Source organism: Embiotoca jacksoni, unplaced genomic scaffold, assembly GCF_022577435.1.
Source record: "Embiotoca jacksoni isolate LCO1_2020_lvr unplaced genomic scaffold, fEmbJac1.0.p SCAF_26, whole genome shotgun sequence".
In the NCBI taxonomy this organism is placed as follows: domain Eukaryota; kingdom Metazoa; phylum Chordata; class Actinopteri; family Embiotocidae; genus Embiotoca; species Embiotoca jacksoni.
In genome coordinates this window covers 4,912,211-4,936,942 of record NW_027185377.1, presented here as the reverse complement: position 1 = coordinate 4,936,942, position 24,732 = coordinate 4,912,211, and the positions used below count along the sequence as shown (strand labels likewise).

General features: G+C 42.8%; 2 protein-coding genes across 2 annotated transcripts; one reads left to right on the top strand and one right to left on the bottom strand.

Moving 5' to 3' along the window:
- Positions 1 to 80: 80 nt before the first annotated feature.
- Positions 81 to 16,964, top strand: col1a1b (collagen, type I, alpha 1b). The gene is made up of 51 exons (XM_069160227.1): positions 81 to 282; positions 1,728 to 1,922; positions 2,471 to 2,493; positions 2,703 to 2,738; positions 3,636 to 3,728; positions 4,249 to 4,317; positions 4,409 to 4,453; positions 4,568 to 4,621; positions 4,969 to 5,022; positions 5,168 to 5,221; positions 5,407 to 5,460; positions 5,569 to 5,622; positions 5,735 to 5,779; positions 5,964 to 6,017; positions 6,189 to 6,233; positions 6,426 to 6,479; positions 7,209 to 7,307; positions 7,408 to 7,452; positions 7,539 to 7,637; positions 7,753 to 7,806; positions 7,914 to 8,021; positions 8,283 to 8,336; positions 8,508 to 8,606; positions 8,742 to 8,795; positions 8,905 to 9,003; positions 9,196 to 9,249; positions 9,390 to 9,443; positions 9,600 to 9,653; positions 9,770 to 9,823; positions 10,003 to 10,047; positions 10,141 to 10,239; positions 10,372 to 10,479; positions 10,925 to 11,032; positions 11,195 to 11,248; positions 11,421 to 11,474; positions 11,626 to 11,733; positions 11,936 to 11,989; positions 12,111 to 12,164; positions 12,268 to 12,429; positions 12,540 to 12,647; positions 12,776 to 12,883; positions 12,980 to 13,033; positions 13,176 to 13,283; positions 13,395 to 13,448; positions 13,573 to 13,680; positions 14,008 to 14,061; positions 14,384 to 14,491; positions 14,580 to 14,859; positions 14,954 to 15,144; positions 15,246 to 15,488; positions 15,624 to 16,964. The coding sequence occupies exons 1-51, from the start codon at positions 201 to 203 to the stop codon at positions 15,768 to 15,770; spliced, it is 4,347 nt and encodes a 1,448-aa protein (XP_069016328.1). The 5' UTR covers positions 81 to 200; the 3' UTR covers positions 15,771 to 16,964.
- sgca (sarcoglycan, alpha) lies at positions 16,829 to 22,594 on the bottom strand. The gene is made up of 11 exons (XM_069160228.1): positions 22,519 to 22,594; positions 22,165 to 22,293; positions 21,924 to 22,075; positions 21,072 to 21,138; positions 20,769 to 20,967; positions 20,499 to 20,667; positions 19,281 to 19,489; positions 18,974 to 19,000; positions 18,596 to 18,775; positions 18,084 to 18,110; positions 16,829 to 18,002 (listed from the first exon to the last, which is right to left on the bottom strand). Exons 1-11 carry the CDS (start codon positions 22,553 to 22,555, stop codon positions 17,996 to 17,998), a joined length of 1,203 nt encoding a protein of 400 aa, XP_069016329.1. The 5' UTR covers positions 22,556 to 22,594; the 3' UTR covers positions 16,829 to 17,995.
- Between the last annotated feature and the right edge of the window lie 2,138 nt (positions 22,595 to 24,732).

Sequence of the window (24,732 nt, the reverse complement as noted above, 5' to 3'; positions counted from 1 at the left end):
ATCGGGTGCGCACAGGACCTCCCCAAAAGTTTGTGGCATATAAAAGCCAAGCTAACTCATTTGTTTAGGCAGTAGGGAGTTTCTGCTAGGGTCTGGATTGGAGTTACGCACAGACGGACCCTACCCTGTATGAGAGGCGTCTGAGGAAAAAAAGAGGATCACCCCTTGTCGCAAAGAATCTACATGTCTAATATTTAGACATGTTCAGCTTTGTGGATATTCGGTTAGCGCTTTTGCTCAGCGCAACAGTGCTGTTGGTGAGAGGTCAAGGCGAGGATGATAGTAAGTATCACTTTCAAACATTGATTTGAGTTGTTTTTTTGGGACGGTGGCACCCTCAGGATGTGGATAGCCCGAAAGGATGCTGAGCAGTTTTCTGGAACTGATTGTCCTCTGTGGGATACCTGGCTCCAGTGAGCAGAGATGGGGAAAGCTGTTTTCACTGAGGCGTTTTGATGTTTGGGTTTTTTTTTTTTTTTTTTTTGAGGGGGGGGAGAGATCTCGAAGCGAATAGGAATTTATAGACTGGATTTTTCTTTGTTGTTTGCTCCTCTCACTGACGTGCAGATACATGCTCAGTGTACGTCCTCCTGCTAGAGTGCAAACCCAAGGGGAGCAGCTGCACTAGCCCTGATGCGCAAAGACAGGACATTGGGTTCAAAGGGAGTTGAAGCAAAGGGATAAAGAAATTTGAGAAGAGCAAATACATGTAATTAACTTTTATTGATACCCGTTTAGTTTGAAAAGCAGTTTTTACTAGTTTTAGAAAAGTTGCACCCCAATCCACAAATGTGCCAAAGCTTGCACATCCCAAGACTTGATTTTTTTTTTTGCCAGTAGTTTCACCAAAAGCGCATCAAAAGTGAACAGACAAAAGTTTGTTGGGTGATAAACACAATAATTAAGACTTTTTCAGTCCTCGTGAGGTTAAACTTTTCCAATAATACTTTGGAAGAATGTCTTAATGACTTAAACGTTTTTTTTTCCCAGTTTTTACAAAACCTGGTTAGACAACGGAAAAATTGCTGAAGTCTGACGTCGACATTGAAATAGTCTAGACCTCAATTAATCACCACGCAGAGGGCGCGGAAAGCCTCTTTTTAAAGGACAACAGCGCCGCTCTGTGGCCAATATTGAAACCGTCCATCCGTCCCCCGTCCCCCTCCAAACCTCAGTCCTCCCACTCCTGGGGCCCAACCACACATCCACCAGCCTGAAATGTGATTACAGGCCCTGTGTAATTTTCCACTCAGGTTTTCAGAGCAGGATTGTTGGGCTGAAACTTCTGGCACCTTTTGTTCTGTCTACAGTCAGTTTTCTGATAAAAGAGAGGCCCTAATCATCTTTAGCTCCTCTAGACATGCAGAGATGTTCAAATTCATTACAGGTTCTGTTCCTGATCAGTAATCAGTCACAACACCAGATTTTCAAAGAATGTAGTGACTGAACTTTATGTTTGTGTTACTTTACAGTCAAATCCAAGTAGCACATCCTCACTTCCTTTTTATGAATATTATGTTGTTTTTGCAAGCATCCACCATGATGCACACCTGTGTAGGTGTAGCAAAGGCCAAACATGCCTTCACAATTTGCATCTAAAGCAGTTTACTGTTGCCAGATTTAATTTTCAAACACTTATAAGACAATATCTAATTGTAGATGTCTTCAATCTTTTTGGATATTTACTCTCAACATCACCAGACTCATTGTGATTTCATTTCCCTCAGGCACATTCAGCAGCTGCACATTAGATGGACAGTTGTACAACGACAAGGATGTATGGAAACCAGAACCCTGTCAGATCTGCGTCTGCGACAGCGGAACCGTCATGTGCGACGAGGTGATCTGCGAGGACACCTCCGACTGCAGCGATCCCATCATCCCAGAGGGAGAGTGCTGTCCTGTCTGCTCCGACACTGATGGTACTCCCCACCAATTCTGTGGTTTCATTAGCTTTGTGGCGCCACCTAGTTTTCCTCCCACCATCCATGGCTCTCTGGCCACAAATGGACTTTTGAGGCCCTCAGCCTGCCTGCCTGCCTGCCTGCCTGCCTGCTTGCTTTGAGGATTGTCTTTCAGAAACGAATCACTTTGGATTACATTTTCTTTATTTAACGCTCAGTATGCACCGATGGATTATACCTGTTCTCTGGCCAAGTCTGGCAGTGAATATGTAATCGCCCGTCACGCCTACCTGTGCAGCGACACTGCAGGATGCAACAGAGTTTACAGTCATCACATTTTCCACACAACATTCCTGTCTTTTATTTTCCTCCTTTTCCAATACAGAACTTGTTCAGTCTACAGTATTTCATGCTATAATGAGCTCAACTCCCACCCTGCTATAGACAGCCGTGACTTGCAGCTTAATGCACTTATATGCTAAGATTCTTTTCATTGTGAATGAATGTGTCTGTCTCTAAATGTTCAGGAAGTGTTGACACTTTGTTTTTCTCTGTTGGTTTTGTAGGACCTGAGATTCCAGACTCTAAGGTACTTTGTCCTTTTAACTTTGATTGATATTTAAAATAATGTGAAAATAGAATCTGAGGTTCAAAGTTAATAATAATAATATCTATTTGGAGATGATGGCATGGCCCAGTTTAGTCTGTCATTCTAGCAGCTGATGATAGCCTTTGTCTTTACTGTCTGGGTGAAACATTGCAGTGTGGCCTAACTCCGTCTTTTCTGTCTGTCCGTAGTTAACAAAGGGAGACGATGGCGCCAAGGGAGACAGGGTAGGTCAAAGACTACTCAAACTCTGAACTTCATTTTACACTTTTCTAGAGGCCTTTTCTGTTCTTTAATGCAAATGATACCAATATATTAAATGATATTTATATATAAATGCTTCAAGGACAAACTGACTGTCCAAATAATGTTTAAAGCACCTTTGTCTTCATAGATATTTTTAGAAATGATTATTTTCTGTCCAACCAATTCGATGCATTTGTGGAAACAAAGACACATCTGTGTTTCCATGTTGTGTTGCTTCCTGTGTAGTTTTCATGACTATAATATCGGCTTATTCAGTTTCAGTAACATTTTAGTTGCATTGCACTTACACTTTGTTGCATTGCATGTGTTTGATTCAGTTTATTCTCATTTGATTTTTAGATGATCGATTATATTCTTCTCCACGTTTCATCAGTCGAGGACTAAAGAATGTAAAAATGTACTCAGCACTGCAGTGTGTTTACTGAGCGAGCCTCTACAAGCTGATTTAAATGCCGATGAAACTGTTATGACGTAATTGTCGCCAATGACCTTATAATTAGGTCACAGGGTCAACAAGGTCATTGAAAGTTCAAAGGTCACTAAACAAAACAGTCTGAAAATAAAGTGACTATAAATGATAGCGAGAAACAGATTAAGTCAACTTGATGCATTTTTTTTTTATAATTCTGAACCACATTATTCTACTTTTTTGTGGTAAAAAATAAAATAAACGTAACATTGAAACGTGAATAATATTAAGGAAAAATCTGTTTCTATTCGTAATTTAGCTTGAAATTATACAGGATGTGGTCTAATGTGTAGTAGTTGTGCTTTGAACTACCTGCAGGGCAAATTAAAACAGAGATAGTATAAGAAATATTGATAACTGACCGTGTCTGCTTGCCTTTTCCCTACAGGGTCTTCCTGGTCCTCCTGGCAACGATGGAATCCCTGGACAGCCTGGCCTCCCCGGCCCACCCGGCCCCCCTGGCCCCCCTGGCCTTGGCGGAGTAAGTATCACCGAGCTGGAACATCCAGAAAGACATCAGGGATGATTCAAGTCTGTTAACAAAAGAGCTACATCTTTGAAAAGTCATGTCAGTGCAGGTCACGTTATTTCTGCCAAGGTTCTGTCCGTAGTTCTTCACTTTGTTCAGACTTGAGGAGGAAGGTCAGAAGTCTTCATCCCTCTTTCCGTGTATTTCAGCACTGGAAGCACAGACAGCTCAGTGTCTGCTGTTAATCTGACCGGTTTTAGTTTAACACCACTTGAACATGTTTAACTCCGCATCAGTACTACAGCATCTAACGTGACTGAGCTGTAAGAAATTCCAAGTCATCCCCTCAAACAGGAAGTCTTTCTACTAATGGCTGTTACTTAGCTTGACTGTGAGTAGAAAGTATGAAGCAAACAACAAGTATAAAGTAACAGCAAAGGGGGGGGGGGGGGAAATGCACTTTTACGGTGATGTTTTTTGTGCCGCATTAAGTCGAGCTCAGCGACTGATTCTTCATCCTCCCTCCTCACAGAACTTCTCTCCTCAAATGAGCTACGTTGACCACTCCAAATCCAGTGGTCCTCCCGTCCCCGGTCCAATGGTACGAAGGCTTTTCTTTCACTCAACATACCTTCTCTTTCTAACGATACATAAGAGAATCTAATGTCCTTTTTCCTAAACTTCATCAACAGGGTCCTATGGGTCAACGTGGTCCTCCTGGATCTTCTGGCTCCTCCGTAAGTATTCCTGCATCAATCACATGACACTTTCCCATATTTCTACTCTAAATCTTTTTCTGGCATCTGATGTACGGCATCTGTTGATCTATTTTTTTTCTTTCTGTCCCTCAGGGTCCTCAGGGTTTCACTGGACCCCCTGGAGAGCCCGGTGAGCCCGGTGCTGCTGTGAGTATACATGATAATCTACTAAAGAAATGTCTCTCTTGTTTTGTCTGTGACGAAGATGTTGATTATAATATATATATTTAAATTTAATTAAAAGTCAGTTGTGAAGCCCAGAAATAATCCTAATGGTTTTTAGTCACACGCTACTCTCATTGTTTACATCCAGATTCGTAGCCAACAGCCTCTTTAAAACAGAGTACTTCCTGTGTGTCACTTCCTGTTGTAGTCTTTGGCCCACTGATACACATCTGCCCTCATCCTCTCTTCTTTACCCACAGCAGCACAGTGAATATTCCCCCTAAACTGTTCCACATTAATTTGGTTCTAATGTTATTGGTGTTTTTTAGGGTCCCATGGGTTCTCGTGGTCCTTCAGGTCCCCCTGGAAAGAACGGAGATGATGTAAGTGATTTCACTGACTTCATTGGTTAGACATTATAAATGTTATTGTTCGATTTATTTTTAATGTGTTTATATTCTAAATGAAACACAATGCAGTCAGGGATCCGAACTCTTATCTCACACTCACTCTGTGTGTTTTCTACAGGGTGAACCCGGTAAAGCTGGACGCCCCGGTGAGCGCGGAGCTGCTGGCCCTCAGGTGAGCGATTCCCAAATTAAGGGCAAAGGTCAGGAGATAGTCGGCCAAAAAAGAATCCTGTATTGATATTTACATATAATTATTTCCTGGTGTGTTCAGTAGATCCATTCCCTTATTGACAGAGAAATGCATGAGGCATTTGCATGTAGTTGAAACTGAGTTATTTCTGTTTTTTCCTCATTCAGGGTGCTCGTGGATTCCCCGGAACCCCCGGACTCCCCGGCATCAAGGGACACAGAGTGAGTTTGGAAAAGCGCTGAACACCAGTACCATCATTTCCAGATGCTGTGATGTCATTATGATTGCCGGCTGGAGCTTACGATGTGCGCTCTGATTTTGGTCCACAGGGTTTCAGCGGTCTGGACGGAGCCAAGGGAGACGCTGGACCCGCTGGCCCCAAGGTGAAATACTGGAGCAGGACCGGCTGTTGAATCTCATCATAACTTGCACCTATATTCCAGTCTGAGGCGTTTCAAAGCTGACCTGTCTCTTCTCTTGTGTATTTGTGAACAGGGAGAAGGTGGTTCCTCTGGTGAGAATGGCATCCCCGGTGCTATGGTACGTTTTGTTTGTTCACGTGTGCATCACTCTCGGGAATAAAAGCACTTCCTGTACTAATAAATTAGATTGAATGCAACTCTTTGAGTCTGATCTGATTCACATCTTTAAAAAGGAGGATGTGTGAACTGTTTTATCTTCTGTGAAGCTAAATTTGTCCTTTTTTGGGGGATCTTTTTTTTAGGGTGCTCGTGGTCTTCCTGGTGAGAGAGGCCGCCCCGGACCTCCTGGCCCTTCTGTAAGCATTGCACATTTTTCTCTTCCTGAATTTATCCACTCATTAATACACATGTGACTGCTGCTGAGAAACATCACCAACACCAGAGCGTGGTTCTGTTTACCTACGATATTTAGGCACTTACATGTTGCGTAGATCTGCAGACGTTTGATGTAATCTCCTCCTCTGCAGGGTGCTCGTGGTAACGATGGCAACTCTGGTCCCGCTGGTCCTCCTGTAAGTATTCAATTTTGCACGTCAGGTTGTATCCCCTACTTAAAACTGTTCAGGACTAATGCTAAAAGAGTCAGTGCACTGTTGATTTGGTATCAGACAGAAGCTATAAATAGATTGTCAGGTTTCCACTCTAATTTCTGGATGTCTTTTTAGATCAAGATTGTCTGTTAACATCATTCAAATTATTTTTAGGGACCTACCGGACCTTCTGGTTCCCCTGGCTTCCCCGGTGGTGCTGGTGCTAAGGTAAGTCGACCAATACCGCTCAACATATCTTATTAAAATAGACTATTTGGCTCGCTGGGTTTATCACCTTTAGACCAGGTGCAGCAGTTCCTGCTCTGCTTTACCGTCTCTTGTCTAACTTTAAATGAGGGTTGCCTTTACAGCCAGGAACAGCTTAGACAATATATTAACCTCTCACTGTCTTTATAACCCACCTAACTGTCTGCCTTATCATCTCTCTGATGTTGATTTTTAGTAGGAGAACTGTGCAGATTAATTATTATTCTCTCTACACTACTGTCAGCCAATAAGAGGCCTGAACACAACATGTTTGCCCCTAATACTTGAATACCCCAGGTAAACACTGTAGCCACCAGATGGCATCAGTAGGCCGCTAATGGGACTTCACCTCATGTAACTTTCACCTATCATGAAGTCACACAGGTAACTTTAGGAATCGAGCAGAGGAGAGTAGACAGCAGAGAGTGATGTGACAATGCGACAAAATAGTCCCCATACTAATCTTAAACTATTAAGATTAGTATGGGGACTATTTTGTCGCTTTTTACACTTTTTTGTGCTTTAACTCCCTCAAAATCTTTTCAATGTAATTTTTGTGTCTCTAAAATATAATAATTTTCCATTAACATGCTAAAAAGTGTTCATGATTTACTGTGTGATTGATTTTGGATTTACTCACTGAATATTGCAGGTATCAGACTTCTGACATTTTGTTGCTTCCCTCCACAGGGAGAGACCGGTGGTCAGGGAGGCCGTGGACCCGAGGGACCCCAGGGAGCCCGTGGTGAGCCTGGTAACCCAGGATCTTCTGGACCCGCTGGACCTGCTGTGAGTAGACACTGGACTCATCCGTAGGCACTCTTTTAGATACTCCTCATATACTTTTGCTGAATTCACTTAAACTAATATTTTGTTCCTCTTCCAACAGGGTGGTCCTGGATCTGACGGTTCCGCCGGTGCTAAGGGTGGTCCTGTAAGTATCACACACATCGATTGTGTTGATTCCACTTGAATGCTGCACTGGAAGTCTTCTCATACTCCCAACTCTCTGTCCCACAGGGTGCTGCTGGTATCGCTGGTGCTCCTGGTTTCCCCGGTGCTCGTGGTCCTGCTGGAGGTCAGGGAGCCATCGGTGCTCCTGGTCCCAAGGGTAACAATGTGAGTCAGCACCTGAGTGGGTCAACTTTTATGAGCCACATCCTTCTTTTTGTGTTTTAGAGATCCAGGATCAACCTGACAAACTTAAATGAAATGTGTGTGTCTCTGCCATCAGGGTGACCATGGTAACCCTGGACCTAAGGGAGAGCCTGGTGCCAAGGGAGAGCCTGTAAGTTTCAAACTACATCGACCCTTGATTGTTTCTACTTGCTATTTATTTGCGTGATATGAGGAAATAACATGGCAGATTTGATTGACCTTCTTTCTCTTTTCCAGGGCCCCGTTGGAATTCAGGGACTTCCCGGCTCCTCTGGTGAGGAAGGCAAGAGAGGACCTCGTGGAGAGCCTGGTGGTGCTGGTGCCCGCGGACCCCCCGGAGAGCGCGTATGTTTGCTTCATCTTTTCTCTTCAACGACATCAAATTCCTCTCTGATGCTTGTAGTTGCTGCCTCATAGCAACGTAAAATTACAATAACCAATAATTTTCTCACCCTCACTCATTATGTGTTTAAACCCTCTAATTTATGTTTCCACAAAATGTTTGGAGCGTTTACAGTGTCTTAAATTCCCAGGGGGATTCAACCTCTGAGGTGTGAGCTGCTCACCTGCATCCCAGTGACCTGGTGTGTCTTGTTTCTCCATTAGGGCGGCCCTGGTGCTCGTGGTTTCCCTGGTGCTGATGGAGGTGCTGGTGGAAAGGTGAGTTACAGTCAAATGATTCCTCAACCAGATCAGGAAGAAAATTTATTTAAACTTTGGTTTCAGCTCACAAAAAAAAATAATCCCAGAATATGTTCACACCTAGCAGATTTGCCTGAAGAATTTCACACACTATCACAATTTATAGATTTACCTCCTGACTCTTCTCAGGGTGCCCCCGGTGAGCGTGGTGCCCCCGGAGCTATCGGAGCTCAGGGAGCCACTGGTGAGGGTGGAAGCCCCGGTGCTCCCGGCGCTCCTGGATCCAAGGTGAGGTTTTACAGCATGTTTCTTTCATTTCTGTGTGAATCGAAACGGCCACATAAAACTTTCTTATATCTTAATAACTTATTGACAGTTTGTCTTTAAATTCAATGAATCTCACATGTGGCCTGTTCTCCTCAGGGTATGACTGGAAGCCCCGGAAGCCCCGGCCCTGATGGCAAATCTGGACCTGCTGTAAGTACTGAGCCTTAAAAAAAAATTTCGGCTGAAAAAAAAAAATCAAATTGAAGCGGATAGATTTTCACTATTCTCTGTACTCACCTGTCTTCTTATGATCTTTTAGGGTACTTCTGGACAAGATGGCCGCCCCGGACCTCCCGGCCCTAGCGGATCCAGAGGACAGCCTGGAGTTATGGGATTCCCCGGACCCAAGGGAGTCGGTGTAAGTTGACAGAAGTGAATTATTTTGTCGAAGAGTATATATGAGATTTAATCCAGTAACCAAAAGTCTCTCTGATGCCGAAGAAAATCCAATCAGACTTATTTTAATGAAAGAAAATAAAATGCAGGGAGATAAAGATATAATGGTCCCCAATGCTGCAAATGTAAAGTTGGACTTATTTCTTTCCAACAGGGTGAGTCTGGTAAGGTTGGAGAGAGAGGACCTGCTGGTGCTAGTGGCGCTGTTGTAAGTACCTGTATATTGTTAAAACTACACAAATCAAAGTCTACATCTGTTAAAGATGGTTTATATAAAAATAATGAAAGTGAAAAAAAGAGCCTTAAAATCCAATAATAATTTATTTTGGGTAATGTTTTTGTTCCCAGGGTGCCACCGGTAAAGATGGTGATGTTGGTGCTCCTGGACCTTCTGGCACCGCTGTATGTATCTCGTCTGCATTATTTCATTAAGAAGCATGACATATCTGATATTTCCATTAGTATTTTCAACTATCAGATCGGCTTGGAAGATAATTAAAATGAACCAAAGCTTACATGATGTGTTCCTCATCATTTTGTTTTCCCCTCTCTGATCAGGGACCTGCTGGAGAGAAAGGAGAGCAGGGACCTGTTGGTCCTCCCGGATTCCAGGTGGGTGTTTAGAGTCCTTCAGCAACCAGCGTGTTGTCTTTTGTTTTTATATTTCTCAGTTGTGTCACAATTCTACTTTTTAACCCTCAAATTTTCCACCTTCTTTCCTCGTGCAGGGTCTTCCCGGACCCCAAGGTTCTACTGGTGAGACTGGCAAGCCCGGTGAGCAGGTATGAATCACAAAGAATTGTAAATGCACTTTAATCTTTAATTGTAAGCTTCATGTGCGGTGTCAAATACAGACATCTCTTACATAGTCAGATATAAAGCACATAAACACACTTACATGTGCTAGTCTTGCGTCAGTGAGTCAGACTTCATGATAACCTTCCACCCTCTGTTTGTTCAGGGTATTCCTGGTGAGGCCGGACCCCCTGGCTCATCTGGACCCAGAGTGAGTATCTCGTACTTTTACGGAGAAAAAAAACTTGTTCGTCAGGTCATCGGCAACAAAACTTGTGACTGACACGTCTCTTCTTACCTTCAGGGCGACAGAGGATTCCCTGGTGAGCGCGGTGGTCCTGGAAGCGCTGGCCCAACTGGACCCCGTGGTGCTAACGGCCCCGGTGGTAACGATGGAGCCAAGGTAGGGGAAAAGAAAAAGATATATCAAACAAAAAAAACCGGCCTGCTAATTATTCTAATGGTCCTCTTTGAGCTGACTTGATTTTATCTGTGGATAATAATGTGCGTGATTTATGTCTTTGCGTGTGTGCAGGGAGAGCCTGGTGCTGGTGGTGCCCCCGGCGGTGTGGGATCCCCCGGTATGCAGGGAATGCCTGGTGAGCGTGGAGCCGGTGGTCTCCCCGGTGTCAAGGGAGAGAGAGTGAGTATCACACCAATACAACTTTGTGAGAAGCAGTTTCCCTCTTTGTTTGAGAGAAAATGGGAAACTGTGATTCACTCACACTAATGTTGTAATGTTACATCTTATCTCTTTCATTTCATTTCATTTTTTTTTTTTAGATATCTAGTTGATAACTGTTTTTTCTTAACTTGCTAGCAAGAATTAAACATTCTTTAAATGCACAAAATGATCCAGACTGTAGTGAGCTAAATATGATCATCGAGAAAAACAAAGCGGTGTCTCAGCTTGATGCCAAACTGACTTATGACTTAAGTGTTTCATAAAATGTAAACAAACAAAGCTTATCCTCAGTTTTTCCTTTTTGATCACCTGAAGACAACCCAGTAACATCCCTGGATGACACAAACGACCTAAGGATGGCTGTAAAACTGTCTTTTTCTAAACCTTTCTCTCTTTTTTTTAGGGTGATGGTGGTCCCAAGGGAGTCGATGGTGGTCCCGGCAAAGACGGCGTGCGTGGTATGACTGGTGCTATTGGAGTTCCCGGACCTCATGGACCTCAGGGAGAGAAGGTGAGATCAGACAGAACTCTGGTTTGAAGGTTTGGACCTGCGAATATGAGCTCTCCAGGTTCATGATCCTGCTGGAGCTTTTCATCCTCCTGTTGTCATGTTTAAAGTCAGTGCTGTCACTTCTACTAGCTCAATCTTCCTCTTCTTCTTCTCTGGTTTTAGGGTGAGGGTGGTGCCGTCGGAGTCGCTGGCCCCACTGGACCTCGTGGTTCCCCTGTAAGTTCTTCTCCACGCACAAAACCTGATCAAAACCTGGAACAAAAACACTGAAATACTTTTTAAATGTTCTTTAAAACAAAGTTAAAATGTATTTTACAGTGAGCCATCTGCAGAATATCGTGACTTGTTAGACTTGAACATAAACGTGACCTACAAATGTCTCCAACAGGGTGAGCGTGGAGAGGCTGGACCTGGTGGACCCGCCGGATTCGCTGGACCTCCTGTAAGCCCCTCGATATTTACATCTCACCTGAGACTCGTGTTTTTCTGCATAAAGTCAGATAAAAACTGCACACATACACTCACTTAGGATCAGAACCGGCAATGGGAAAAGCACGCACTGATGTGCGTCCTCTCTTGTCCTCCAACCTCAGGGTGCTGACGGTCAGCCCGGTGCCAAGGGAGAGAGTGGTGACTCTGGACCCAAGGGAGACGCTGGTGCTCCTGGACCTTCCGGACCCGTCGGAGCTGCTGGACCTCAGGTAAGTCGGCCCACATGTAACACAAAATAAGATCTTAATGTAAAAAAAAGAATTCCGTGTTCTTATTTTATTATTGATATCGGGTGCTGTTGACATTTTTCTGAATGCTAATCCTTTGTTGTGGTCATGGTTTTCTAATTCTATTCATGTATTTATGCTTATGAATAGATTGGGCTTCATTTTCAAATGTTTCTGTCCACAGGGACCCTCTGGTCCTCCCGGAACCAAGGGTGCTCGTGGTGGTGCTGGTTCCCCTGTAAGTATCCATTAAACATGTCTGATTTTACAGCAGTAGATCAGATGACACTCTGACTGCTGATGAAGACCAATAAATCACTGATGTGTCATTTATTTTGTGTGTTTGTGTGACTTTGTAGGGTGCTACTGGTTTCCCTGGACCTGCTGGCAGAGTTGGACCCCCTGGCCCTGCTGTGAGTGTCATCATGTGCACATAATCTGTATATACGGCCATGTGAATCCAGTCCGTAGATCCAGCTGTAAGTGTATCACCGTAATCCTGTGCGATGTCTTCAGGGAGCTGGTGGAGCCCCTGGACCCGTCGGACCCCTCGGCAAAGATGGACAGAGAGGAGGTCGTGGTGAGACCGGTCCCGCTGGTCGCCCTGGTGAGGTCGGTGGTGCCGGAGCCCCAGGACCCAGTGGAGAGAAGGGATCTCCCGGTTCCGATGGTGCCCCTGTAAGTGCCCGCTGTAATTCATTAATAGATGTTTTTTAAAACACAAAAATGTACTCCTTGGTTCTGTTTTCAAATGCGTACCTGCTAAGTGATCGCGTCCTTCTGCGCAGGGTGCCGGTGGTATCCCTGGACCCCAGGGTATCTCTGGACAGCGTGGTATTGTAGGTCTGCCTGGACAGCGTGGAGAGCGTGGTTTCCCCGGTCTTCCCGGAAGTGCTGTGAGTCCATATTGCTCACTACGTTGGTTAAATTAAAAACACAAATGGAATATTGTTTCCTAAGGACAGGACAATATTCCAGTAGTCCATGAATTTCTCCTAAAATGACTCCTTTTGCGTTCCTTCAGGGTGAGCCTGGAAAGCAGGGACCCTCTGGACTCTTCGGTGAGCGCGGTGCCCCTGGACCTGCTGGACCCCCTGGACTGTCTGGTGCTACCGGAGAGGCTGGTCGTGAGGTGAGAGGTCTCAAGATTCAGAGACATGTTGTGGGCAGTATTCATGTATTCAGCCTCCACAGTTGATGACTGACCGTCTTCACTGCTCTTCCACAGGGTTCTACCGGTAACGACGGGTCACCCGGCCGCGACGGAGCTTCCGGCCCCAAGGTAACCCCTCTCCGACTGGACTAGTTTCATCATATTTAAGCCCCAAATCTTAAAAATATGAAGCAAAAATTCGGGCCTTTAATCTTTCTAAAAGTGGCCTTCAGCTGCAGATTGTTGTCTCACTAGAGGTGTGCCCTCATAGGGAGACCGTGGTGAGACTGGCATGTCTGGACCCCCTGGACCTCCTGGTACTCCCGGAGCCCCCGGCGTTTTCGGCCCCTCTGGCAAGACTGGTGACCGTGGAGAGTCTGTAAGCACCCCCCCCCCCCCTTCCCTTCCTCCTTAATCCTATTGAACAAAAAAACAACTAAACTTGTAATGTCATCATGACCTAATTGTTATACTCGTTCTGCCCCTTTAGGGTCCCGCTGGTCCTGCCGGTCCTTCTGGCCCCGCTGGTGTCCGTGGTCCTGCTGTACGTTACTTAATATTACAATATTTGATCATGAATACATCAATATGATTTTGAGATATTGCGGAGGGTGTCACAGGACTGATTATTGCCATGAGGTGTTGACTTCCCCGCTGCCTTTGTTCAGGGCCCTGCTGGATCTAAGGGAGACAGAGGAGAGGCTGGTGAGGCTGGAGACAGAGGCCACAAGGGACACAGAGGATTCACTGGCATGCAGGGTCTGCCCGGAACTGCTGTGAGTAACTTGAACACTTTACTGGAAATCAGAACTTTGTCTTGAGACAAAAATGAAAGCTGCATCCATCTTGTTCCTTAGCGCTGACTGCGCATTTCCATTAATTAGGAGTTCAGCTCCAGTTTTACAAAACATATATTAAGATCTCCTTAACAATTCCCTAGTTACATGTAAGATTAAATGTTTTATAGAATACTGCATCAAACAATCTCTCCTTTTTTGGACTTTGTGTAGAGGATATTTCAAACACTCCTGTTTTCCATGTGCATACTATATCCTACTATGTGCTGAACTATATTTAACGTGAGCATCTTCATCTGCTTCCAGGGATCTATTGGAGAGAGAGGACCTGCTGGTTCCTCTGGACCCGCTGGACCTAGAGTAAGTACACGTGTTTTACAGTTTGTTGCATTTTACACGCACAAACAATATTCTTTACTAATCTGGAATTTAGAGAGTTGTTAGTTGTTTTGTTTTTTTAAAGAGAGAGACCCCCCTCCCCAAAAAAGAGTCAATTCAGCTGTTTAGAGGCATAATAATCTAAAGAGTCAGAAAAATAGTAAAAAAAAAAATTCTTATTTGATAAGCATGGCTGTGTATGTAGTAACTGTTGACACACTTGCCAGTTTTCATACACACACATAATACCAGTAAAATAGCAGTTTGAACTGATATGAATTAATCATTTGGTTTTGCTCCACAGGGACCTGCCGGATCTTCCGGCGCCTCTGGTAAGGATGGCATGAACGGTCTGCCTGGACCCATCGGACCCCCTGGACCTCGCGGTCGCAACGGAGAGATGGGACCCGCTGTAAGTATCTCTACTTCCTCTACATGCTTACACCCTCAGACACTTTGAGCGTGTCAGCAGTTGTTAACCTCCCGGTGTCTCGAAACAGGGTCCTCCCGGACCTCCCGGAGCCGCTGGACCTCCCGGACCCCCCGGCGGTGGATTCGACTTCGTCAGCCAGCCCCTTCAGGAGAAGGCCCCCGATCCCCTGCGTGGGGGATACCGCGCTGACGACCCCAGCATGATGCGCGACCGCGACAATGAGGTCGACACCACCCTGAAGACCCTGACCCAGAAGGTGGAGAAGATCCGCAGCCCCGACGGCACCCAGAAGAGCCCCGCACGCATGTGCCGCGACCTGAGGATGTGCCACCCTGAGTGGAAGAGCGGTGAGTGCCGCTCAGTGCTCCGACGGAGCCTTCAGATAAAGTGCAACACAAGGGTGAGCTCAGATTTAAACCGTTTTGTTTCCCTGCGTTACAGGCATGTACTGGGTCGATCCCAACCAGGGCTCTGCTCTGGACGCCATCAAGGTCCACTGCAACATGGAGACCGGCGAGACCTGCATCTCCCCCAGCGAGTCCAGCATCCCCATGAAGAACTGGTACCTCAGCAAGAACATCAGAGAGAAGAAGCACATCTGGTTCAGCGAGTCCATGACCGGTGGATTCCAGGTGAGAAGACAGAGTTTTAAACAATAAAAACAAAGATTATCTTGAACCTGAACTATTCAGCCTCTGACACGATGCCTGCTCCTCTTCCCTCCGTCATGCAGTTCCAGTATGGCAGCGACGGAGCTGATCCCGAGGATGTCAGCATCCAGATGACCTTCATGCGCCTGATGTCCAACCAGGCCTCTCAGAACGTTACATACCACTGCAAGAACAGCATCGCCTACATGGACTCCGCCTCCGGCAACCTGAAGAAGGCCCTGCTTCTCCAGGGCTCCAACGATGTCGAGATCAGAGCCGAGGGCAACAGCCGCTTCACATACAGCGTCAGCGAGGATGGTTGCACGGTGAGTTCGAGCTCCGTTTCCCCTGGAAATTGCCTTTACAGACATATATAAAGCGATATATGTAAATTATCCTGAAAAGAAGCAAGATAAATTATGCAATTTCTGACCTTTTCTTCTCCTTGTTTATCTCCACAGTCACACACTGGCACATGGGGCAAGACAGTCATCGACTACAAGACAGCGAAAACATCCCGCCTGCCCATCATTGACATTGCTCCTATGGATGTTGGTGCACCTGATCAGGAATTTGGCGTCCAAATCGGCCCCGTTTGCTTCTTGTAAAAATGAAAGAAATATGGACATGACATTGTTGTTTTTTTTCTAGCAGTCATCTCTAAATCCTTTTTTCAATGCATTCAAAACTCATTCGGCTGCCATTGGTCCACATGCTTAAAAACCACTCTACTGAAGACGGTGTCTGCGTTCTTCCAACCATGACAAGTTTTTTTTTTTTGCGGGGACTGCTACTTCAACCAAAACCAACCACAAGGACACTTTAAAAAGAATCTTTTGTTTCCACTGGCAACAAGAAAATAATATATACTTGTGTAAAAATTTCCCCCCTGGAGATTGAGAGAAAGAACAAAAGAAACACGCAATGAAACACAGGTGACTTTTGCCATTTTTTTACCACTGCAGAAGGACATTGAAAACAACAAATGATATGTACCATTTTTCTGGTGTTAAATAAATTGTAAAAAGTGTGAAGTGTCTTCTTCGTCTAAATTCATGAGAAAAAACACCTGAACGTTGGTCAGACAAAAGCAAAGACCAGCAAAAAAAGAGCAAGACAGACGCTCACCATCATCGCAAAATGTAGATGGCTACCTCATAACAAGAAGTCACCCCCCCCCGTTTTTTTTCTGAAAGGAAAAGGGAATTTATACACAACAAGTCTATTGGGGGAAAATAAAACATTCAAAAGGTGCTATTTCCAGCTCAATGAGGTCCAGTTCTTGGTGTTTGATAGTGAAACTCTCACGGTCATACTGTAATTTTTGCCACTAATGAACCTTTGGTGCTACTAAATTGACTCGTTGTCTTGTTGTCTATGCAGTGCAATTGTTTTCTTCTTGAAGTGTTGGTTTGATGACAGAGGTCCTCTGCGAAGGTGATCACTGCAGATGTAATGCATGCAATCATGTCTGTGTATATAAAAAGCAAGTGACTGGTTCAATTTCAATTCCCTGCCCATGTGTTCAGTGATGATCCCTCTGTCTGTTTGTCCCTGTGTAAAAAGTTCTCTTCACTAAAAGCAAAAAAAAAAAAGAAACAGCACATCTCCCATCCTGTTGTTTATGTTGTTTGTTGATGTCTTTTTTTTCGCAAAGGGTTTCTTAAAAAAAAAAATTGGAAGCAGACCCACTTTCATGGTTTCAAAGAGAGATTCTGTACTTATTTTGTACATGTATAATAAATCGAGATGTTTTTAATTATTTTGGGTGCTGAAATAAAGCATGTGAAGTGGTCTACTCAGTGGCGGAGTTTTCACTGTCCTGTTTGGCAACTGTTGTGAAACTGAGCTTTTAGGATTCAGAAAATAGAACTTCCACTTGAAGCTGCAATTCATTTTTTTCTTTCTTTTTAGAGAGCGAGGCCTTTGGCGAAGAGATGCGTGAACGCTTATATGTACGAGTTTAGAAATCAACTGTTCCACAGCAGTTGCACTGAATATGTTTCTGTTGAGCAGCAGTGAAAACGAGGCCAATATTCAAGACTCTAGGTGGACTTTTCTTGAACCTCACACACAGCTGAAATAACAGCTTAACAAATCAGACCTGAAACACTGTAAAATGTAACTTACCACCAAATACATTAATCTGACATGTAGCCATTGCAGGCTCTATGTCACACTGAAAATAGGAAACTGAATTGACATCAGAATAAAGTTTATCCTCAGACCTAACTGTGAACAAAAGAGGAGAAAACGGTACACTGGAGCCACCTGCTGGACATCTACCACAACAACAGCTGCTTCCGAAGGGCAGTACAACACGGACTCAAACCACTGTTGGGATAAGAAAAGCACAGCTGCACTGGTCTGTAACTTTTTGATATTTACAGGTTTTATACTGCAAAAGCAGGAAATGTAAATGATGACATCCTCTGAGAAAAGACTGAAGCTTTTCATCTTTGTGATCAAATAATATGAACTGTTTTGTAGTTTTAATGAGTTAATCAAAGTGTTGTTTCCTTCACAGATTGCTTCATTAAAAGGAATAAAAGTTCAATAAATCTTTCTGATTGTCAGACGAAGAAGCTCAACTTTTTTGGCTGAAACTTTTTTTTCTCCCCATCTTATCTTGCGAATCCTCGGCCGACTTCCCAGATTTAACTTCAGAATCACAAACAGCAAATAACATTGCACACTATTTGTTTATTTTAATGGAACCAAAAGAAGAATAAAATATAATATCCCACTGCAAATATAGAAGCATAAACTGTGGCAGCAAATGACCGTATGAATAACACTCGGTGTATCAAAGACGTTTTATCCATCGTTGTTCTCACTTCCTGTAAAAAAAACAAAAAACATGGAGATGGTTGGAGTCACCAGAACTGTGATGTAGGAGGAAGTTGGGTGAGTGGGTTTACCTGGGCAGCGTGTCACTGTAGGGATCACTGTGAAAACAGGAACAAAAACATTTTACATTGATTCACGGAGAAATTCATCAGTGAAGAAAATAAGCGTTGGTTTTTAGCCCTGAAGGTGTTCAGCTTTTGTTGAGATGCTTTTAAAGCTGTGTTGATTAACAGATGAACCTTGTTAACAAGCTCTAACTATGAACACGTCATGAGTTCAGGTTCTGATTCAACTTACTCATCTTTCCAGAGGATCTAATTTGATGTGCTGGTGAACTGTATTGTTTTGCAAATATTTTTTGTCTACTGTCACTGAATAAAAAGTAAAAACGTTATCCCATGAGATCATTTAGAAACAGAATTAAATATATTTAACAGTAGAATCATAAATATTCATCAACTTTAAATGTATTTCAGGGTTCTCATATTAGAGTAGTGACATATGTGTACCTAACAGACTGGCAGCTGAGTGTGTGTACAGTATAAATGCTAGGAATCGGTGGGGGAGGGGAGGGGACGCTCACTGCTGGGCCATGATGAGGGGGATGGTGGGGCTGTCGGACTGCAGCGGCGAGGCCCTCTCTCCGGTCCGGCAGTTGAACATGGGCAGCGTGGACAGAGGCGGAAGCGCACCTCGGTTTCCAGCCATGTTCCTCAGCTCGTCGGTGTTCCCGTGAATGGTGTGGTGGTGGTACAGCTGAATCCTGCAGCGCACAGAACAATCACAGGGGTTTACGAAGTCCATTGCACTGTTAGTTGACTGGGATTCAGATTCCTCCGAACGTGTTGGCCACAGTCATGACAGAAAACCAACGAGGTCCGGATCCGTCTTTAAATCATCTCCAACGTAACTAAGCGCTATCCTTCTACTCGGAGAAGAGTGAACAGCTCCGTGTACTCACTGGTTTGTTCGTGCGTTCCTCTTTTCACTGTAAAGAAAGAATAATGTGTCAGTTTGATGTCACAGATTTTTGAGGTCAAACAAAAGCCGACATAGAGATACAAGAATTTGTTTAAAGGGCCAGTTAACCCATATATCACGATCATCAATGCGTTTGGGTAGCTACATAAAATCCTACCCGCGGTAATGGTAAAAAAAAAAATATATATATATATATATATATATATATATATATATATATTTAGCAAACTGTTTGACTTTGCGGATTGTTTCTATTTTTATTTACATGATTTAAAATAGATACATACAGTCCTTCTCGTCTGCCGAACATGACGTAGGCCAGCAGCAGACACAGGACGATGGCGAGGATCAGGGGCACAATCACCGTCACCATGTAGTCCGGGAAGTAGTCTCTGCTCGGGGGAGACTCGGGAGGGTCGAAGTCACCTGCGGCCTCCAGGATCCCCGAGCCCACCGTGGGAGCAGGGGGCTCCGGCTCCGGCTTCGACAGGTCAAACTGCAGGCAGAAAGACAGTCAAAGAGCTGCTTGTGTTCACAGTGAGTGGGAGGCGCAAAGATGACAGGATTGTTGATTTAAAGAAACACTTTGGATATCCCAAATACACATGCAGCAATTGACCATTTCTAAAAGAAAATGAATCAGCAACTATTTTGATCCTCTATTAATCCTTAGTGTCCTTGTTCATGACAAAAATCAAATATTTAAACAAGTAAACTACATATTTTGGTGATTTATACATGACATTTCTCTATTTCATGGTGCAGGATCAATAGTTGCAGTCCTAACTGGTTCTCAACCTGGTGATAGTGACCCCTCCAAAGGGTCACAGGATAAAAAAAAAATCAGTGGTTGTGAGATAATTAGTGGGATAAAAAGATGACTCAACATTGTTTTGCAGCACAGAATTACACAATTTCTTCTGAAATTTCTCTTCGCTGAGAGATGAAATGGATATTTTAGTTCTCTGTCGGAGAGGGCTGCCTGACTGCAAGATAAAACAGTGAAACTATTCTAAATATAGCACACACTTAAACTGAGTTTGAATTTTTTTTTATCAGGTGGCTAAAACACAATTTAGTTGCTGGTCTTATCCACTGCAGGACAGTGCAGCTGCCTGCATGTCCAAACTGAGGGACAAGCCGACCCCCATCTACTGCAGGTAGTAGGCTGACTATGGACAAGTACCTCGTACAACCCCATTTAAAAAAAAAAAATGCAAACTATCCCTTTCACATTTCTCTCAACTTGTTGACATAAAACTTAGGGAATTACAAGTCATCTTTCCCTCATTTCAAAAGGGTCAAAAAGCAAAATGTTTGTGAACCAACCGCCGGTCAATTAAACATCAAAATAAAGTAAAAAAAAAAGTTCATATCTTAGCACTGCTTGTTTGTGTGTGATAGTCCAAACAAGAAAAATAAGGTGTTCAGCTGACAAAGACATACGACAGAACAAAGACAAAACGACTAAAACGTTCTCTTAAATGACGAACGAATGACCTCACCAGCTCCGTCTTGCACCAGCTGATGCAGTTGCTGGGAATGCTGCAGAAGTTACAGTCTCCGGGGATCTTGACTTTGCCCCCTCTCGTGCATTGCTTTTGGTGCTCAGTCTTCAGCACCCTCAGGAGACACTCGGAGAAATACCGCTCCGACCCCACCTTCACGTACACACTGACACAAATCAGATTTCAGTGAACACACCAGGTATTTCAACGCTTCTGATTCACAAGTAAGGTTTTACGTTAAAAAAAAAAATCTCTCCGTTCGTTCACCCTTCAAAATGTCCCGCCAGCGGGAGGGGGACTCTGCCACCCCGGTCGAGGGCGTTGGTAAAATTGACTATTTCCAAGGCCCCGGTGTCCCAGAGCTTCTGTAAATCCTGCTTTATCTCGTCCTGAACAGTAGAGGGCAGCACCTTTTCAATCTCCCGCAGCTTGAGGAAGAACTCGGCCTGATAGGGCAGCATCTTCTCTGTGAGTGACATCAATGAACCATTTATTCATCTGTCACAGATACTCATTCATTATTAACATTCACCCTAAAACGTATCATGATATCATTTAAAGCACACGTACCTGTAACAACTTTGATCACGAGTATGTGTCTGGCTGTTTCATAGCTCCGCTTGTTGACAGCATAGATCTGTAGGAAAAAGCTCGCGAGTTTATCACCAAAATTGTTATCTGGGCCTCTAATTATTATATTATTACAGGCATAAGTAGACTTAAAACAAAAGGTACAACAATGAGCCAGAAAATGTTTTATTTGTTAAATTTTTGGCTGTATTTGTGTGTATAAATTGCATATTTATACTATATTTTATCTATTTTGTGTGATTATGCTTTCAAATTTGTACATTTTTATTGCCACCTGTGTCATTATTTAATGTATTTGGGTTCCTGTCAGCTTTATACTTCAGATAATTAACAAAAATGAACAATATATATTATAAGAACAATTTTAAAGGTGCTAAACAAAGAAAAGAAATTACTATATATAAGGTGGAGTGTTTTGGATCCGATTTATAGCTGTAATCTGTGGTTACACCCAAATTGTAAGATGTTTTCCAGCCATAATACATTCTGTTTGATTGAGACTAAAGTGACACTTCAGAAAATGTATTTTCTCTTCTTCTTCAAACACATTTTACCTCCTGAATTTTTTATGTGAGTTCAAAATAGCAGCTCCAGAGAGAAACCCAAAGCTTTTGTCTCTGGGGATTTGACAACAAATCCTGACATTTACCACTGATGTTTCTGATGGCTGCATATTTTTCAAATTTGTCTGCACTGGCATGTTATCTATGTTTGGCCCATTATCAACAGAATAATGTGCAGAAATAAGGCCAGAAATGCAACATGCAGCTTACTGATTACGTTAAGTGTTTAAGTCTTTTGCCACTGTGGGTGTGAATGATGACATCGCACCTCAATTATACTTTTTCCAGGAGATGTTGGCGTGCCGTACAAGAAGCCATTATCGAAGGGTTGCCTCTGGGTGAAGCGCAGCCACTCTGGGAGGTCTGGGAAATTCTGCCTGTTGCACTTAAAAATCATGGGGTCATCGTACAAGCGCCCGGCTTCATAACACAGGAGTAGAGAAATAGACACAATTAGAAGATCTTTATCTTATTTTGTTTTAGAGTAAAGTTACAAGATCCTCGCTTACCGTAGAGTTTCGACAAAGGTTCAAAGTCATTCTGGAAAGTCTCTCTCATCAGCTCATATGTAAATAACCTCCCCACAGGAATGGTAAACTTGATCTCTGCATTGGCCCCAAACAAACTGGCAGCACAAACTGTGAAAGTGTGAAAAAAAAAAAAGAAAACACAGGGAAGAAATTAGCTGAAAGGTCAAAAATGGCAAACAGAATCTAAAATTTTCCATTAAGATATGACAACACACAATGGCACAAAGTTCAAGAGTTTATACTACATAACACAGACCTCATACTAAACCGGGAGGATGGTCAGCCAGTGTTGTTATATTGCATGAGGCTGAATAATTTAAGGAAAAAACTTGCCTGTTAAAAGGAAGACCCAGCTCCGGCTGCCTGCCATCTTGTTTTGGATTGTGATTGACAGAGCCAACTGGAGAGGGGCTTGGTCACAGCCAAAGACTTGACGGAGCTATTTTTGTCTCCCTCACCTAATAACATCCGTCAGGGTGTCTGTGAGTGTGTGAGTGTGTAGAAAATCAAGAGCTGAATTATTCCTTTTGTTGGTATGACATCATAAACTTTCTGATATTTTAAGTTTTTAAAAAAAATCCTATTCATGTCTTTTTTTTAAATATATATATTTTTCTGTACATAGAAAAAAGAAAAGTAACTGCAAAGTGTATTCATGCACAAGATATCACAAATAAGTGACAAAGTGAGAAAGTTTAATTAAAGGTGCGATATGTAAGATCTAAGTCCTGTCTTGCAGTACCACTTTGTATGCTAAGAGGCGATAGTGAGTCACTGTAGCGTCCAGTCCAGCTTTCAGAGTTTTAGTGGGTTCATAAAATTTTGTTCATTTATGCCCTGCTGTTTTTTTTCCTCATTACTGATAATTGTAAAGTTAGACTGTATGCACCCCGTGTGGATAGACTAAAGAAATGGCCACCGGTCACACCTATAGTTTGCCTTATAGCGTGCTCATCTCAGTTTTTAGTAAGAACACGGTAGCCAGAAAACAGACGCAGTAAAACAATTAGGAATATTTCTCGTACCGGTTTATGTTGTCAAAAGCAGCACTAAAAATGTGTTTCGAATTTTGGAAACAATGTCAAAACACTTGACTCAGTTTGATTGTTTGTGCAACAAAATACATCTTGAACGTCAAAACTGTGTTTTCTTCACTTATTGTGGATAATTGCAGTTTAAATATGTTAAACTCAAACATCTTATATGTTGTATCTTTAAACACAAACTGCACTTAAGAATAGTGGGCAAAGTGCTACCATATATCAGAAATAAATGTTTATCTTATTCTTTATATATTGAGGGGATATTTGTTTAATATACTGTAAATACAAAGTTATGTAGAGGAGAAAAAAAAAAAAAGCTGGTATTGTTTACTTGTTCTTGAATCACCCAAGGACGGTTACTTTGCCACGCCCACAGTTGCACCCCAGTTCAACACTTACACGAGAATACCAGCTAGATGGCGCTACTGTCTCACTGAAAACCTACGTACATCCTGTTTGACAGCACTTCGGTCTTTATCAGGCAATATTCAATATGTCCTTCAGACTAGACCTTCACCTGTCCGATAATACAGCTCATATGATAAAAAAATAAAATAAAATAAAATAAAATAAAATAAAAAGGAAAGCAAATGACGGCTAGGTAAACATGAAAAGTATCATTTCATGTTGGTCTTTTCTATGAATGTGTTGTTGGCCTCGTAGACAAAACAGCCCCCTTAAAAACTTGAGACTGCGTGGGCAGGTTTCAAAACCTTAAAAAAAAAAAAAAAAAAGGGTTAGAACCGCTTTGTCTACTTTCAGTGAAAATATTAAATCTATCAGCGCAGATGCAGAATGCAGGAAGCAACAATGTGGCCCGCAAATAACGGATGTGCTATTGGCCAAGGAGGTTTGACGTGAGAGAGGTTCACTGGGTCCTAAAGCTGGTCGATTTACCTCTCAGAGGCTTCAGTTTGATTCTCCAGGCTTACACAGAGTTTCCATTAGTGGTCGTTCATGTTATGTTTATATATATATATATATATATATATATATATATATATATATATATATATGTATATGTATTTTTATGTCTGAAGTTGCAGTCGTGTTGGGGGAAGGCAGTCAAATCTGACCTCTGGACTGTTTTATTGTACTGAGAAGAGGAATTGTTGCATATTTTTTGGATGATTATTATTTAATTGAATTTACTTTATATATTTTGATTTAAAAAAAAAACATACTGCAGCGATTGCCTTTTTTTTGTGTGTCTGATATAGCCTCACAGCCCTGTTAGATGAAATCACGATTGCTATTTCATATTTTATTATGATAATACTTAATAATTTTTTTAGCTATTCCACCATCTCTGCATCTTTTCCACTTGCTCTGGCAGCTGCCTCCTTGGTTAGATGGCTACTACTGCTTGGGACTAGTATACCATATATTAGAAGCAAAAACCCAATCACTCATTATAACCCAGTATTTAGAGTTAATGCACGTCTGCTAAATATATTAAATTAGGCTTTTAATTGCCTATAGAGAAGCAAAAAAAAAAAAAAAA